At 44.8% G+C, this 14,697-nt stretch overlaps 4 protein-coding genes and 1 non-coding gene across 6 annotated transcripts; 4 read left to right on the top strand and 1 right to left on the bottom strand.

Moving 5' to 3' along the window:
• The first annotated feature begins 3,176 nt into the window (after positions 1–3,176).
• Positions 3,177–5,843, top strand: LOC6549099 (brain-specific homeobox protein). Its single transcript, XM_001974175.3, has 4 exons — positions 3,177–3,764; positions 4,108–4,382; positions 4,705–5,007; positions 5,502–5,843. The coding sequence occupies exons 1-4, from the start codon at positions 3,322–3,324 to the stop codon at positions 5,768–5,770; spliced, it is 1,290 nt and encodes a 429-aa protein (XP_001974211.1). The 5' UTR covers positions 3,177–3,321; the 3' UTR covers positions 5,771–5,843.
• A 2,093-nt stretch (positions 5,844–7,936) lies between these two features.
• On the top strand, positions 7,937–10,294 carry LOC6549100 (fructose-1,6-bisphosphatase 1). Of its 2 annotated transcripts, XM_026980414.1 has the most exons (4): positions 7,937–8,025; positions 8,575–8,642; positions 9,076–9,419; positions 9,581–10,294. In XM_026980414.1, exons 2-4 carry the CDS (start codon positions 8,621–8,623, stop codon positions 10,244–10,246), a joined length of 1,032 nt encoding a protein of 343 aa, XP_026836215.1. In that variant the 5' UTR covers positions 7,937–8,025; positions 8,575–8,620; the 3' UTR covers positions 10,247–10,294. The 2 variants fall into 2 exon arrangements, with proteins under 2 accessions (XP_026836215.1, XP_015012041.1); XM_015156555.2 differs by lacking the exon at positions 8,575–8,642.
• A 135-nt stretch (positions 10,295–10,429) lies between these two features.
• On the top strand, positions 10,430–10,625 carry LOC6549101. The gene has a single exon (XR_046589.2). It is a non-coding gene; the product is annotated as a U2 spliceosomal RNA (small nuclear RNA).
• Positions 10,626–10,787: 162 nt separating this feature from the next.
• Positions 10,788–12,986, bottom strand: LOC6548935 (tRNA-dihydrouridine(47) synthase [NAD(P)(+)]-like). The gene is made up of 4 exons (XM_001974177.3): positions 12,870–12,986; positions 12,662–12,812; positions 12,304–12,604; positions 10,788–12,196 (listed from the first exon to the last, which is right to left on the bottom strand). Exons 1-4 carry the CDS (start codon positions 12,899–12,901, stop codon positions 10,851–10,853), a joined length of 1,830 nt encoding a protein of 609 aa, XP_001974213.1. The 5' UTR covers positions 12,902–12,986; the 3' UTR covers positions 10,788–10,850.
• Positions 12,962–14,603, top strand: LOC6548936 (GTP-binding protein 10 homolog). The gene is made up of 3 exons (XM_026980413.1): positions 12,962–13,248; positions 13,310–13,832; positions 13,890–14,603. Exons 1-3 carry the CDS (start codon positions 13,207–13,209, stop codon positions 14,474–14,476), a joined length of 1,152 nt encoding a protein of 383 aa, XP_026836214.1. The 5' UTR covers positions 12,962–13,206; the 3' UTR covers positions 14,477–14,603.
• The last annotated feature ends 94 nt before the right edge of the window (positions 14,604–14,697 follow it).

Here is a 14,697-nt window from a genome sequence, read left to right as displayed (position 1 = left end):
GTAACATATTCTCATGAAAGCTAATCAATCAAAAATAGATCATACAGCGCTGAGGTAAAAGTGTCGATGGTGCCTGGACTGCATTTTTCATTATTATTTTAAAAAAATCGATTTTAATTATACGTGTATATAGCTTGTTTCCGTTGCCTAAGGCGTTTAAAAACTGGGTTACAGAAATCCTTTAAAGAAGTGAAGAGACGTGAAAAGTGGCCATGGTTGATCCTGTTTTCAGGAAGACAAACAAACTTTTATTTATTTATTTGAACATTGTAGACAAAAGTTTTAAACTTATGTTACAATTAGATATCGGCTATACCTGCTGCTGGGGCTTTCAGCCGGACTTCAACAGTATTTACTTAAGTATTTAGTTACAACAATATTTAGAATTATTTACAATATATGTACAGTGATTAACAATTGGGGGACTACGAAGATTTGAAACAAACTTTTGATTCCTTGTGTTCCTTTTAAAATCTTTGAATATGAATATAAATACGAATATGAATATCAACGATTGAAGTGGCCGAGCTATAATGATATATCGTTGGGACAAGTTACTCAGCCGTCCCATTGCTACAATTATAAAAATACTCACAATTTTCCATAACTAATCCTCGCTTTAAAAATACTCGACCAAACAATATAAGCATGGTTAAATAGTAGTAGTTCACGTGAACTTATATAAATAACTAACTTAAATTGAACCTAAAGTTGGTTATGATTAGTTCGAAGGAAAGGAATAGGAAAAAACACGAACTACAAGTACGAATTTTTCATCATCGAAGGTTTAACAAATGAAAACTACAATACAACAAAGGAAGCGTAAGGATGTAGCCACTTGAGCGCTGCTCCCAAAAACAAAGGACCCGCAAGGATGTTCAAGTTTGTGTTGCTTGTATCAGAAGTTAATTTACCGAGAATCAAACTTAAATGCGGAAAGAGGATCTGAGGCGATGTGCCGCCAATAATCACCCCTGTTGCGAGTCGGGCACGACCTATGGCTTGTGTAACCTGATCGGTGACACACTTCAGCTTTGATTCCAGGGAATTATGCTAACACAAAAAAGGAGGATTCAAGGAGACGTTCATGTAGACAGCACAGAAGGATTTGCCAGACAAACTGACACAAAATGTTGTAATTGCCCCAAGGAAAGCACCCGCCTTCAGCTTAAACCGCAAAGTGGCTGGCAATTCGATGCCCGGACGTAGTAGCATTTTTATTATTATAAAAATTAGGCTCAGTCCATCAGACGGGCACGTGCAACAATGGGAAATTAGGCAGACTAAATGATGGTTCGAAAATATGATCTGCCTCATAGTTGGCCCTGGGAATCTCCTTTCGCAAATCCGCTGTTTTCGAGCTAGCGAAAAATCAATAAAAAAACACAAGGTAGACACACCCAGCCAAGCAGACTCAAAAAAGAACTGAACAAAATATATGTGCTCACAAAGGCCCTTTGGCACGTTCATGTCAGCGGGTTAACAATGGATGACACCGAAGAGTAGTCCGGGAAGGTGGATGTGGAGGTGGAGGTGGAGCAGCCAGTTAAGAGCTTTCAGCCAGGTGAGAGGAGTGCTCATCTCTGGCTGGAATACCTTTTTTCCGCTTATGTCCGTCTCTGGATCGAGATCGAGTTGGAACGACTATATAATATATTATAAAATATCAAAATATTTTTCTGTATTACTTTTCTTCCTTTTAGATAAATTTCAGGTTGATTTCTCATATATGTACAAATTACTATATTATTAGGAGTTGTATAAAAGTATTTTTAAAAAAGATTTAAATTAAGAAAATATCAAAAGATAAATACTGTCGTTTTTAATAATTTTAAAATAGGGAGAGCACTTCTGAAACTAGGTTAACTTTTTAAAGTACTATTATAGTATTTTCTTTTAAATACAATTAAATATTTGTTTCGTAAGCACAACCCCATAACCTTTCCGACCATATTTTAGGCTCATAAAAAATAAATGGTTTAATGTGCTTAGAGAAGCTGAGATATTTTTGCCCAGGGACAGGACAGCACAAACGCGACCCCAACCATCACCGCGATCACTCGAATGCCATCCTAATGCGTCCGTTTTAGGGCTTTAACCTAATAATGACGTTCGACTTAGTTTGCGTGACTTATTTTATTAATAAAACGAGCAAATTTGTCTTGCTTTTTGGTCGCATCGTCGTCATATGCTTTTTCTCTCTCAGCGCTGTCTCGTTATTGTCCATCCTTCCTGCTCTGTTTCTGGAGGCCCCCGCTCTCCCCTTGAAGGATCCAGGACATTCAGCAGTGCTAAGACTGGTGCTCGAATAAACAGGACGAAACAGGACGAACATATGGCGAAAGCCACCCCTTGGCGAGCTCTTCAGTGATTGGTGGCTTGCAGCAAAGGAGGTACGCCCCCTTTTCGGTGGTGGCACTCAGTGGGTGTGGGGCAGGGTGTCCTTGGTGGGCGGTGTACGGCTATGTGGGGCTTCGATTCAATTAACCGCTCGGGGTAAAAAATGTATGAATGCAAAGCAGGCGAATGTGTGTCCCCCAACCCAGCGGGTACAGTTGCGTTGGCTCCACCTAGCAATTATCCTGTCACAGCAACAGAATCGATTGTTTAATTCAATTATAATAATTGTGGCATTTAATGCACGCACATCATCAGCCAGACAGACAACAATGGCGGCCGTGACACGTTAATTATGCGAGTGGGTGCCAAATGGGTGGCAAGGGACGGGCAGGACGTGCCTGCCTCACAAAATGGCGGCAAGGACGCATAGTTGTGCAACTTATTTGCGGCTAACGGGGGCCAATTACTCTAAGGTTTTTCCGCACTAATCGGATGTCCAGTGGATGCGGATGCGGATGCCAGCAGAGAGATGGGTGCTCAAAATCCTGCCAGAGCAGGACAACCCTATGAGCATGCAAATGTAGGGGTGTGTTCATGTGCCCGCTTACGGGGATTCCCCGAATATTGCCGCTCTAAGCGGGCACCGCAAGGCAGGCCCAACTGCAGCCGGATTGCGGATTGTGGAGGGGGTGGCACTGGCTGAGAACGGGGTGCTGCGCTCACATTTTTTCCCCCTGATTTTCCGCAGGATGCAGGACCATATCGCCGGCTCGCTCGCACATGTCTGCTGGCAGCTCGTTTAGAGCAATTTGCTGGTTGATGTGCGGTGATTGCCGCAAACTCAACGCGACCGTCAACGAGCAAACAACATAAGCGCGCGCGCGGTCCAAGGACACGTATATATCCCGGCTGGCTGGCTGGCATATCCTGACTCCGGTCTCCAACACTGCTCCTCCTCCTCCTCGGCCATCCTCCAGCGCAATGGCAATGCTTAATGAGGACAGCTTGAGTCCTGCGGACGCACATGCTCATGCCAACGCCACCACGCCCACGCACAGCAAGGCGGCTGCGATGGCCAGTGCCACCACAATGCTGACCACAAAAACGCCATTCTCCATCGAGCACATATTGTTTCAAAACTTAAATAGTGCCAGCAATAATAACAATAGTAGTGATAGCAGCAGCATCGCCGCAAACAGCAACAACTACGCTCCAAAGAGCAACAGAAATGCGGCGAAAAGTGCCAGAAGCGGTTTTGCCCACGACAATAATCCACACAAACTTCCGTCGCAACATTCGCATCCGCCGCAATCGCATCCGCCGGCATCCGCATCCGCATCCGCGACGGCTACTGCGCGCAGCAACCAGGCTGCGTCGGGTTATGCTGGCGAGGATTACGCCAAGTCCTTGCACAACACTCAACGGTTGGTTTCAGACATATGTGACTTAATAGTACTGTAGTACAATTTCATTTAGAAAGCTCTAATTTGAAGCCAATGTGCCACTTATAAATACCAAGAAAAGTGAAATAGAGTGATTTAATGTCGAAATAAATGAGAAAACAATGTAATATTAATCATGTGAACTACTACAAAATAACAAAACTTTAGGCATTCGAAATCGAGTGCGGTCATTGGAAAACCTGCCGTAAAGTTAAGCATTTTGAAAAAGCATATGGCAAATAGCATAGAGGCAAAAATATACTATACTACTATACAGCATTAAAGACACTACAATATACTCTTAATTGAACCCCTTGATCCGTAGGTCTAACCACCATTCACGACATGGAGCATCTCACTACAACGGAGATCAGATTTCCCAGCAATTGGGATCTGGAGCGGGAACACATCCGCCGGTGCCAACAACTCAGCCTCAGCCTCCGCCTCCGCCGCCCATGAATGGAGGAAGTGGCGCATCCAATGGAGTGCTGTATCCGAATGCACCGTACACCGATCACGGATTTCTCCAAATGACCCTCGGATATCTCTCTCCGTCCTCGGGCACCTACAAGTCCGTGGATCCCTATTTTCTATCACAAGGTGTGTATTGCTCCGCATCCTAGAAGCTTTCCCTTTTCGCCTAATAATATATATGTTGGTAAATTGATCCATTAAACAAATAAGTGAAAGTCCTATACCTTAGCTATATATTGCCAATCAAAAATAAAAATGGACATTTCCTCATTCCACATTAAGAACTTCTCCAATATAAAACCCAAATTGGTAGGACAACTAATGATATCATTTAGGAAAACTAAAACTCAGAACACTCGGTGTAAATGGCCATCAACACCGAAACTTTCCATTCCTTCCAACTATGGTATAACGAAGTTAACCAAATTTTGGCATCCGACCCTTTCAGCCAGCCTGTTCGGTGGAGCGCCCTTCTTCGGAGCGCCTGGATGTGTGCCGGAACTGGCCCTCGGACTGGGAATGGGCGTGAATGCCCTGCGCCACTGCCGCCGGAGGAAGGCCCGCACTGTGTTCAGTGATCCGCAACTGTCCGGTTTGGAAAAGCGGTTCGAGGGTCAGCGATACCTCTCCACGCCGGAGCGCGTGGAGCTGGCCACCGCCTTGGGACTCAGCGAGACGCAGGTGAAGACCTGGTTCCAGAACCGCCGCATGAAGCACAAAAAGCAGCTGCGCCGGCGCGACAATGCCAATGGTGAGCACATTGATTTATAGTCATTTATTTATTTTTTTCCTATATTACTACTATATTAATTACACTCCTTAATATCAAGTAGTATATTAATAAGGGACTCCTTTGAAATGTTATTAAATTTCTTAATGTCGCCAATTTACTTTGCGGACTTGATAAAAACAAGTAGAATGAAAAAGAACTATTCAAGTTCTCCAGCCTTGAAACAATGAAATATTTGAGTTAGTAATTAAATTGTCAAAAGGCATTTCGAACAGAAGTGGTCAGCGGTTCTCAAGTCGGTCACAAAGCCTCAGAAACTAGACCACTTGAAAATAATTGAGGGCAAAAGAGGCAAAAGACTGTGAGTAGTTTCTTTGAGGAACTTTTGGAGTATCAATTAGACCTTTTGGCTTTTAGCTGGCTCCTTCCGATGCAAAAAGTTTTGCTCAAGTTTCTCCACAAATCAAATTAGTTCTAAATTTTGTGGAAATTTCTTTGACTCTTCCATGCCACAGAGCCCGTCGACTTCTCACGCAGCGAACCGGGCAAGCAGCCGGGCGAAGCCACCTCCTCCTCCGGGGACTCCAAGCACGGCAAACTGAATCCCGGATCCGTCGGCGGCACGCCCACTCAGCCCACAAGCGAGCAGCAGCTGCAGATGTGCCTGATGCAGCAGGGATACTCCACGGATGACTACTCTGATCTGGAGGCGGACAGTGGCGACGAGGACAACTCCAGCGACGTGGACATCGTCGGCGATGCGAAACTCTACCAGTTAACATAGATAGTTCGATCGGGAGAGGACCTGCATCCTAAATTAGTCAAGTTTTCGGTGTTTCAGTTGGGGAAATACAACTAAAATACGACTATTTTGTGCAAGTAAATCACAATACTATCGCTGCATTTCCCTTAACAAATTTCAGTTTAATACATTTGATGTTCTATTGTCAGTTACAAAAGAACACATCTTATCACCGCGAGCAATGCTAACCATTTCAAAATATGCACCATTACTAATTAGTAAGAATTCCTCTATAACTGTGGAGTTTCACATTGTCACGTTTAAATTAATTGATTGATTTTAACAGATACCATCCAGCTACTTGACCCTTTTCGAAATCGCCACTGAACTTCCAAAAAAACCAGAACACCTATTTTACTTATAAAAGCAACCAGATTTTGACACATTTATAGTTGTATTTCCCCCACATATTTGAATTGAATCGAAAAACAGTGTAAATACCAACGAGTTCTTGAACGAGTATTCTAGTCATGTGTTAAGTCTTAAACTAATCAAATTTAGTGATTGTATTCGAGAACTTCCATTTTAAGATATATTAGTTCCCTGCGACTTCTTATCCAGAACATAGTGCTTACAATAAACAGAACAGAGCGAATTATGCGAATGCTGGAAAAGTGTTACTTGGCGGGGAAGATCTCCCGCCTCCTCGCTGGGCAATCAAATCCAATTGACAACACAAAGTAGCAACTAATATGGTTAAGCAGCGGGAATACTGATGTATGGGGTTGGCTGACTGCCACGCCCTGCGCATGTCCTGGTGCCCAAGTGGGTGGGCGGAAGCGGGTGGGATTGGATTGAATTGGGGTGGATGGAAATGCACTTAACAATGGCAAAATAATTGCGGGTTTTCAGACAGCCATTTTAGTGAGACACCCATTGTCAAGTGCGGGAGGTAAGAGTTAAATGTTTCAAATTGATTGGTAATTATGGGTTAGCAGGAATGCCCTCGAAAAATTACTAGTTGTTGGCATTAAACATGAGCCCTGGAGGACATGGACTTCCATATGCTCATATGAATAAATCACTATTAAGTTGATACTTTGGACTGTGAAGCCTTTTCTTGACGTCAACAAAACACGAAGCCAACACTATTCTTGAGATAAAAATTGTGAGTACAACCTCATAGACATATCATGAAATATTATGTATTTTTTATAATATATTTCGAGCGTGTTTTGGGTTATTTTCAACTTGGTAGACACACTCTAATCGGTCGCAAATTAACGAAAAACGGAAGATTGCTGCGGAATAATATACAATCTAAGGTCGAAGCAATGACAAGGCGCAGTCGCTCTGGCCACTTGTATTTTCCTAGTAAATACAGAAATTAGTAAGTAGTACTCCAGGGCTTATCTTACTATTGATAAGGCCAATGCCCAAGTAGACTGCTGGGGGCGAGCCTCCCCCGATTGGATTAGATTGGTAATAAAAATCACACATGCCACTTAGTAACTATGCACAATAAATGTTTTGATTTTAGTCTCCTACTACTATAACACGTATTTTCGTATACCATTTCACAATATAAACACAAACTTCCTCTTTAAAATGCGCTTTTAGTGAAGCCTCCATCGATGCCATAAGGCATTTTCATCGGCAAGCTTCCCAACTCTTTTCCACTCTTCGTATGTGGCTCCCTCTTAGTTTTGGAGCCATATGTCTGTGCCTGTGTTCGCAGCTTATGCTCCCCATCTGGACTCTCTTCCACTCCGCACTCTCTTCTATATACTTTTTCTGTGTGTATGCATATACATATGTACATACGTGCTATCAGTGGCCGCCGCTGAAAACAAAACAAAACGTAGGAGCAGATTTGCAAGCCGAACTTTCTATTCCCTAACACTGGTTTCTGCGAACTTGTATAACAATTATATAACACTTTCTATATTTATAAAGAATATTCTTCCATACAGTTCATTCTTATTTTTTAAATTTAATTAATGAATTGTAAGAACTTAGTTATACTCTTTGTATACTCTTTATATACGTTTCCAGTGAAAAGATGAATAGTTACTTATTAAATCTTCCTTAGGATCATATTAACGCCTATTTCCCATAGTTATGTTCCAAGCAACTCAGCCAAGTGCACACACTTTCTGAAAGGGTATGCCGGCAGTGACGTTTCGCTGGCTCTTCTTCGCCGTCGTCGTGGCCGTGGACTAAAGCCAAAAGTAGTCTCTTTAGATCAGCCGTCGACCGCGGTTCGTTGTTTGTTTGCCAGAGTTTGTCGATTTGTTGTAAGTGAAAGTGCATTTCTTGGGTTCTTGCTGAAGCTCCACAAATGTTTAAGGTCAATGGCGGCGCTAAGGACACGCCTGAAAGTCATTTAGATCGCTCTGTTATGGATGATTAAAAGAGATATATGTACACTTTCCTATAGATACTCTGTTTACTTATACTCTATGCGTTGATATATACTCAGTTAATCGGGTGCTACGCGGAGGCGTTCCAAAAATAAATAAGGGGCACGTGTCGATGTATTAGATCTGCCGGCAGAAATAATATTTTGCTGTTCTACATTTAAACATTTTTCCATAACACATTTGTGTGATTTTTTGTAGAGCAAACAGGTTATCAGCTAGTCGAATACAAACCACAACCACAGAAACAAAAACACGCATAATCAGAGTGACAAGTTTTTGATAGTGATTTTTTATGCAACAAGCCCCCGAAAAACCACTAGGGACAAAATGGGGTCACTGATTCGACCTTCCCATAGACGCACCGACCAGTTCTGCTAAATTCTACTAAATTGGTAATTGTTTTTACTTTAATGGATCCCACAGGAACCGCACCATTTCGAGAGCGTCCTATATCTACAAATAACCAATAATGGCGGCCAGTAGCGGTGATTGTAAGTGAAGTAGCCTCCTGCTTCCTGCTCCTTCATTCTTGCCCAGCTCCTTTTACCCCAATGTGCTTTTTCCCGAATACTATGCCCGCCTGTACCACCTAAACTCGTTCCACTGACCAGAAATAGTTGTAACCAGTTGCTGAGCTCCAAAATGATAACCATGCTTTACCGCCAAGCCTTTAGTTGAATACCCCGTGTTTAATCCCAAATCCTTTTCAGAGCCTATCGATGTTATTTGTGCATATGTACCTAACTGTTTTCTTTAGCTTTCGCCAAAGTAATATCTTTAATTATGTGTGGCTCTGCAAATAATCGATTATTTTAATCCTATTCTAATCCCGTCGCAATCATATCCAGCAAAATGTCATCATCCCATTTAAAATCTTGTTAGCAGTATAGTATAACTAAGCCATCTTTTTTGCATATATAATAGCCAAAATGAGTCAACAGGGGCCAGCTTTTGACTCCAATGCGATGACGCTGACGCGATTCGTGCTGCAGGAGCAGCGAAAGTTCAAGAGTGCCACTGGCGATCTCTCTCAGCTGCTCAACTCCATCCAAACTGCCATTAAGGCTACAGCATCCGCGGTCCGGAAGGCCGGTATCGCCCAGCTCCATGGATTCGCTGGCGACGTGAATGTGCAGGGCGAGGAAGTGAAAAAGCTCGACGTGCTCTCCAACGAGCTGTTCATCAACATGCTGAAATCATCCTATACCACATGTCTCATGGTTTCCGAAGAGAACGAGAACGTGATCGAGGTGGAAGTGGAGAAACAGGTAAGGTTATATGGTGTGAATTAGCTTTCAGCTAAGATGGCTCTATCTCTGAGATATCTTCTAGCCCCGTTTAAATTGTTGAATATTTTCATGATGATTTCCTCTCCTTCGTAGAGACTATTTGTTTTGAAACAATAGATTATTCGTTCTTTCTCCTCCAGGGCAAATACATCGTGTGCTTCGATCCCCTGGATGGATCCTCCAACATAGACTGTCTGGTGTCGATCGGTTCGATCTTTGCCATTTACCGCAAGAAAAGCGATGGTCCGCCCACAGTGGAGGATGCCCTGCAGCCTGGTAATCAGGTGGTCGCCGCCGGATACGCACTGTACGGCTCGGCCACAGCAATAGTCCTAGGTCTAGGTTCCGGAGTGAATGGCTTCACTTACGACCCGGCCATCGGAGAGTTCATACTGACCGATCCCAACATGCGGGTGCCGGAGAAGGGGAAGATTTACTCGATCAACGAGGGTTATGCAGGGGATTGGGAGAATGGTGTGTTCAACTACATTGCGGCCAAGAAGGACCCCGCCAAGGGAAAGCCCTATGGAGCGAGGTACGTAGGATCCATGGTCGCAGATGTGCATCGTACCATCAAATACGGTGGCATCTTCATCTATCCGGCTACAAAATCCGCTCCCAGCGGAAAACTCCGTCTGCTGTACGAGTGCGTACCTATGGCCTATCTGATGATTCAGGCTGGAGGCCTGGCCAGCGATGGAAAGATCAGCATTTTGGACATTGTGCCCAAGAAGATTCACGAACGCAGTCCCATATTCCTAGGATCCAAGGCCGACGTGGAGGAGGCGCTCAGCTACTTAAAGTGATTGTTGTGAATGTATCAATAAAGGTCAATTATATTTTTTACTAAGAAACGCGAGTCCTTGAGCCCTTCTGCCCCTAAACTTATGCTTAACGAATTGGCAAACTATTTCCCGTGCGCCTTCCTAATTCTCAACTAGTTCTAGCTGCATTTCAATGTCGAGCTGCGATTCGGGGATGAAAAAGTTATCGCTTCTCGGCCTTATGGCTAAGATCAAAGTGTAGTATCTGTTCTTATCAGCTTAACATCTGATAGTTCCTCCATTGGAGGACAACAAATGTTAAACTGATTTTTGGAATCAGACGGAGTGCTAGGGGCTTGCTCCACCTCTGTCGCGGGTTGGCCCGGTATTGCAGTACCGCCGGGATTTCGGCCCAACTGATTAATACATATTAAACCTAGAGGAAACAAGGAGCTACAACATAGTCGAGTTTCTTGACTGTCAGATATTAGTTGCTTAGTGCAGACTCCGTAGAACTTGTCAAAAAACAAATCGGCACATATTTGTGTGGTAAAAATAATAGTTTTTTAATTAATTTTAATGAATAAAGTAGCTAACAGCAATAATGTCACAACTTCTAAACCACAAATTTATACACGAAAGGAATCTAAAAGGCATTCGCCTTGTGCTTGGGTACAAAAGTGAAGGATTCTGGTACCCGACCCAGCAGCGATTCACTAAGCTTCACCCAGTCAGCTGCATTGCCGGAACTCATGAGGGTCTCCATTTCGTCGCGTCCGCGGTACTTTTGCGGACGAGCGTTGATCTTTTGCGGCGGAGCCGTCTGCAAGGCCTCGGGTATGTATCGGTACAGGAAGGACTGCCATTCGAGGAGGAATCGGCGAGTGGTCTCCACACCCTTGGTGTCAGAGCCCCAGTGCTCCAGTCCGTAGTTGCAGAACTTTTGCAGCATTTCGTAGCGTTGCCCGGACGATGGAGACCAGGCCTGTTTCTCTTTTATCTCTTGGAATATCCAGGGCTTTATTAACGCTCCGCGTCCAATCATTACGGAGCTAACGTGTGGCGCCAGCGTCCTACGCTCAATGTAATCCTCGTAACTGAGTATATCACCATTGCCGATCACCGGCATGCGCTTTGCCTTGGCAGCACACTCCTCGATGTAAGCCCAGTTGGCGTGCTTAGTGTAGCGCTGCTCCCTGGATCGCCCGTGCAGGGTCACTGCTGAGGCACCCCACTCTTCAACCAGCGGAAGAAGTTCGTGAGCTACGCTCTTGTCTGCATAGATGCCGGTGCGCATCTTCACAGTGAACGGCAGGCGATCCGACAAGGCTGCACAACTGCGCACTGTCAGCTCCAAGATATTGGTTCGTCGCATCAGCGCACTGCCACCGCCTTGCTGGTAAATCAGATCAATCGGGCAACCAATATTAAGATCAATGAAGTCCACCTGGGCCGTTTCATGAATAACCTGCGCCGCCTGGTTAATCATGTTGGGATTATTTCCGCAGAGCTGGACTCCAAAGACGTCTTCGCTCTGGTGTCGCTTGGTCAGGGCCCACTCCTGGCCCATACCCTTCAGAAGAGGCTGAGCACAGGCCATTTCGCCACAAGTGATGTCTGCACCGAACTCTTTGCAGATCCTCCGGAAGGGCAAATTACCCAACGTGGTAAGTGGAGACAGCACGAGTTTTTCGCGGAAATCAACGGCGGGCTTCTGGTCAGCATCTCTACCGATAGCGGAATCATCAATTGCACAACCAGTTGCAGTTGGTTTACTCTTAGAATCCGTATGTTGTTCTGCATCTAGCATTTCGGCGGTGTCACTAGGTTGTTTTTCCCCTGCAGGTGGGGTTACTGTCCCTTCAGACTGATTATTTTCCTTTTCCTGTTTTTCCTTTAGTTTTCGCGCATCTCTTAGCTTTTCAGCCATTCTGATAAGCTCCTTGCTGCGACTAAAGTCATAGTCATGTTTCCGCAAACGCACTTGGAGTTCTGAAAAGAGGTTTAGTTAATGAGATTTTTAAAGTACTTTAGTTATACTTTGTAAGTTAACTCTAAGTTTAGAGTTAACTGCAGTTAGCTGCAGCAAGAGTTCCCACCTGAGCTGACGCCATTGCATGTGGTTGGCGGAGCCTTATCATCGTAGTCCTCCCTTTTGAGGTTCCTGCCCTGTTCATTTGTGTGAGCCTTCGCAAAGCGACAACTAACTCCGCGGGCACAATAGCCCTTGGTGGTGTACACATAGCATTCGAGGCCCAAGTCCTCACCCTTGGCGGCCAAGAAGGCATCCAGATCGTGGACATAGCGGCAGTTGTCCAGGGAACAAGCTTCTCCACCGGTTCCGTCGATCAGCGAGTGGCACAGATGCGAGTACCGCTCGTCCTTGAAAACTGGGCGGTTCTAAAAATACAGTATTTGGTATAATATCTGTGTTTCTTAGTTAAAGTGTACACTAACCTTGTTCTGTCCACGTTTTCGTTCCTTTTTATCCCATTTCTTTTTTCCGCCGGCTTGCACTTCTTCGCCATCCTCGCGTTTTCTTTTGTTATTCTCGCTGTTTTCGGTGTTAGCTGCTGCACTGCCGCCATCGGCTTCAGTTACCAGGTATCTAACGGATACAAAAGCAAATTAAACCAACCAAATATTTGTCAATAGTTGTACTTACTCTGGTTTGATGTAACAAATACCGGAATCCATTTCACAATAAACAATCGCACGTGTTGGTCTGCGCTTCTTCTACCTTGTTGCTGTCAATCAGCTGTTTGTGATTTATCGATAGCAGCAAGATAGTGGGCGCATTCAGCATATTTGAGAATTGCATGGATTTCAGTGGATAACACTTCATAACACTTCACGTGTTCCATCTGCCTTGAATTTGTAATTTAAGGTTTTCATTATTTAAGCAAAATTAATTGACTCCGATATATTTCCCTTCGTGGTCACAGTGAATAAGTCACTTTTTGCGGAACTGCTCATCGCTATTGTATAATGCCGCCTCTGCAATGGTGCAAATCTTTAAATTCCTGTTGAAATCCAGCAAATCTGTGAGACCCATATTGTTATATATTGTTATCTAAAGTAATATCGAGAGGTTTAAATGCCTAGCCCGGTCGTGCCCACTTCCGCCCCACTTTTCTGGACACTTTACGCTTGGCAGTTCGAGGAGGACATGGTGGGAATGGATTGCCCAAATACGGAGGAGTCGGTGGTCAAGGCGGTTGCGTCTACTTGGTGGCGAAGGAAGGACTTACCCTTCGCAAGGTCGTCCAGGGATTGAAGGACAAGCGAGTGGCAGCATCCAGTGGCGAGGACAGCAGCAAGGCCAGCATCTTCGGACGCCGTGGAGTCGACCAGAGGATCGAGGTGCCTGTGGGCGTCCAAGTGTATGACGACCAACAGAAACTCATCGCCGACCTCGACGAGCACGAGGCCACGTGCATTGTGGCTGGTGGAGGTACAGGCGGATGCACCGCCACAAATTTTCTGGGACGTCCCGGGGAGAATCGCACGGTAAATTTGGACCTAAAGCTCATAGCAGATGTGGGACTCGTGGGATTCCCCAACGCCGGCAAGAGCACCCTTCTAAAGGCCGTATCCAATGCTAAACCAAAAATTGCAGCTTATCCCTGTGAGTTATTGCTAGATCGAGTTGGTATTTGATCTTAATTTACCACTCTTACCTTAGTTACGACCATTCGGCCCCAGATTGGAACCATCGAGTACAGCGACCTGCGCTCCATCACAGTTGCCGATCTTCCCGGTCTGATCGAGGGAGCCCACGCGAACTTTGGCTTGGGTCACAAGTTCCTCAAGCACATAGAACGCACCCGCCTGCTGGTCTTCATGGTGGATATATTCGGCTTCCAGCTGAGCCCCAGGCACCCGCATCGCAACTGTTTAGACAATGTGTATGCGCTCAACAAAGAGTTGGAGCTCTACGACCCATCGCTTCTGGAGAAGCCCAGTGTCCTGCTGCTGAACAAAATGGACAAGGAGGGGGCCCATGAGATCCTCTCCAAAGTCAAGCCGGTGATCAATGACTTGGGCAGCGGCCTTGAACAGTGTCCCGAAGAACTGCGTCCGAAACAGGTTCTTAAGTTCGACAGCATTGTCCCCATATCGGCCATGAACTCGTCGAAGATCACGCAAGTGAAATCGCAACTTAGGAGGACCCTTGTGCGGCTGGCTGAGAAACAGTTCCTGGCGGACGAGGATCAGGTTAAGGAGAAGCTAAGGCAGCGCGTTGGTCTGGTAGGTCCCAAAATTACTTAGTTTGTAATGTAAATAGATTTGTGTGCAACTTAAGAAATTAAACTACCTTTAAATAGCTAAGATGTGTAATCTTTATAACCGTAAAAGGATATTCGTTAAAAGAATGTAACAGGTAGAACGAAGCGTTTCCGACCCTATTAAAATATACCTATATATATGTATATATTCTTGATCAGGGTTAATAGCCGAGTCGATCTGGTACGCTCATATTTACGTTGAGA

Source organism: Drosophila erecta, unplaced genomic scaffold (genome assembly GCF_003286155.1).
Source record: "Drosophila erecta strain 14021-0224.00,06,07 unplaced genomic scaffold, DereRS2 tig00000092-arrow-pilon, whole genome shotgun sequence".
In the NCBI taxonomy this organism is placed as follows: Eukaryota; Metazoa; Arthropoda; class Insecta; order Diptera; family Drosophilidae; genus Drosophila; species Drosophila erecta.
The sequence above is the reverse complement of the archived record's forward strand: the minus strand, read 5'-3'. Positions and strand labels throughout refer to the sequence as shown.

Coding starts and splice junctions, on each gene's coding strand:
- LOC6549099 (XM_001974175.3), top strand. CDS start 3,322: ATGGCAATGCTTAATGAGGACAGCTTGAGTCCTGCGGACGCACATGCT. Junction 3,765..4,107: donor TCCTTGCACAACACTCAACG/GTTGGTTTCAGA, acceptor CTTGATCCGTAG/GTCTAACCACCATTCACGAC. Junction 5,008..5,501: donor CCGGCGCGACAATGCCAATG/GTGAGCACATTG, acceptor TCCATGCCACAG/AGCCCGTCGACTTCTCACGC.
- LOC6549100 (XM_026980414.1), top strand. CDS start 8,621: ATGGCGGCCAGTAGCGGTGATT. Junction 8,643..9,075: donor GGCGGCCAGTAGCGGTGATT/GTAAGTGAAGTA, acceptor CATATATAATAG/CCAAAATGAGTCAACAGGGG. Junction 9,420..9,580: donor AGGTGGAAGTGGAGAAACAG/GTAAGGTTATAT, acceptor TTTCTCCTCCAG/GGCAAATACATCGTGTGCTT.
- LOC6548935 (XM_001974177.3), bottom strand. CDS start 12,901: ATGGATTCCGGTATTTGTTACATCAAACCAGA. Junction 12,813..12,869: donor ATTTGTTACATCAAACCAGA/GTAAGTACAACT, acceptor TGTATCCGTTAG/ATACCTGGTAACTGAAGCCG. Junction 12,605..12,661: donor GAAAACGTGGACAGAACAAG/GTTAGTGTACAC, acceptor CTGTATTTTTAG/AACCGCCCAGTTTTCAAGGA.
- LOC6548936 (XM_026980413.1), top strand. CDS start 13,207: ATGGTGCAAATCTTTAAATTCCTGTTGAAATCCAGCAAATCT. Junction 13,249..13,309: donor TGTTGAAATCCAGCAAATCT/GTGAGACCCATA, acceptor TTAAATGCCTAG/CCCGGTCGTGCCCACTTCCG. Junction 13,833..13,889: donor AAAAATTGCAGCTTATCCCT/GTGAGTTATTGC, acceptor CTCTTACCTTAG/TTACGACCATTCGGCCCCAG.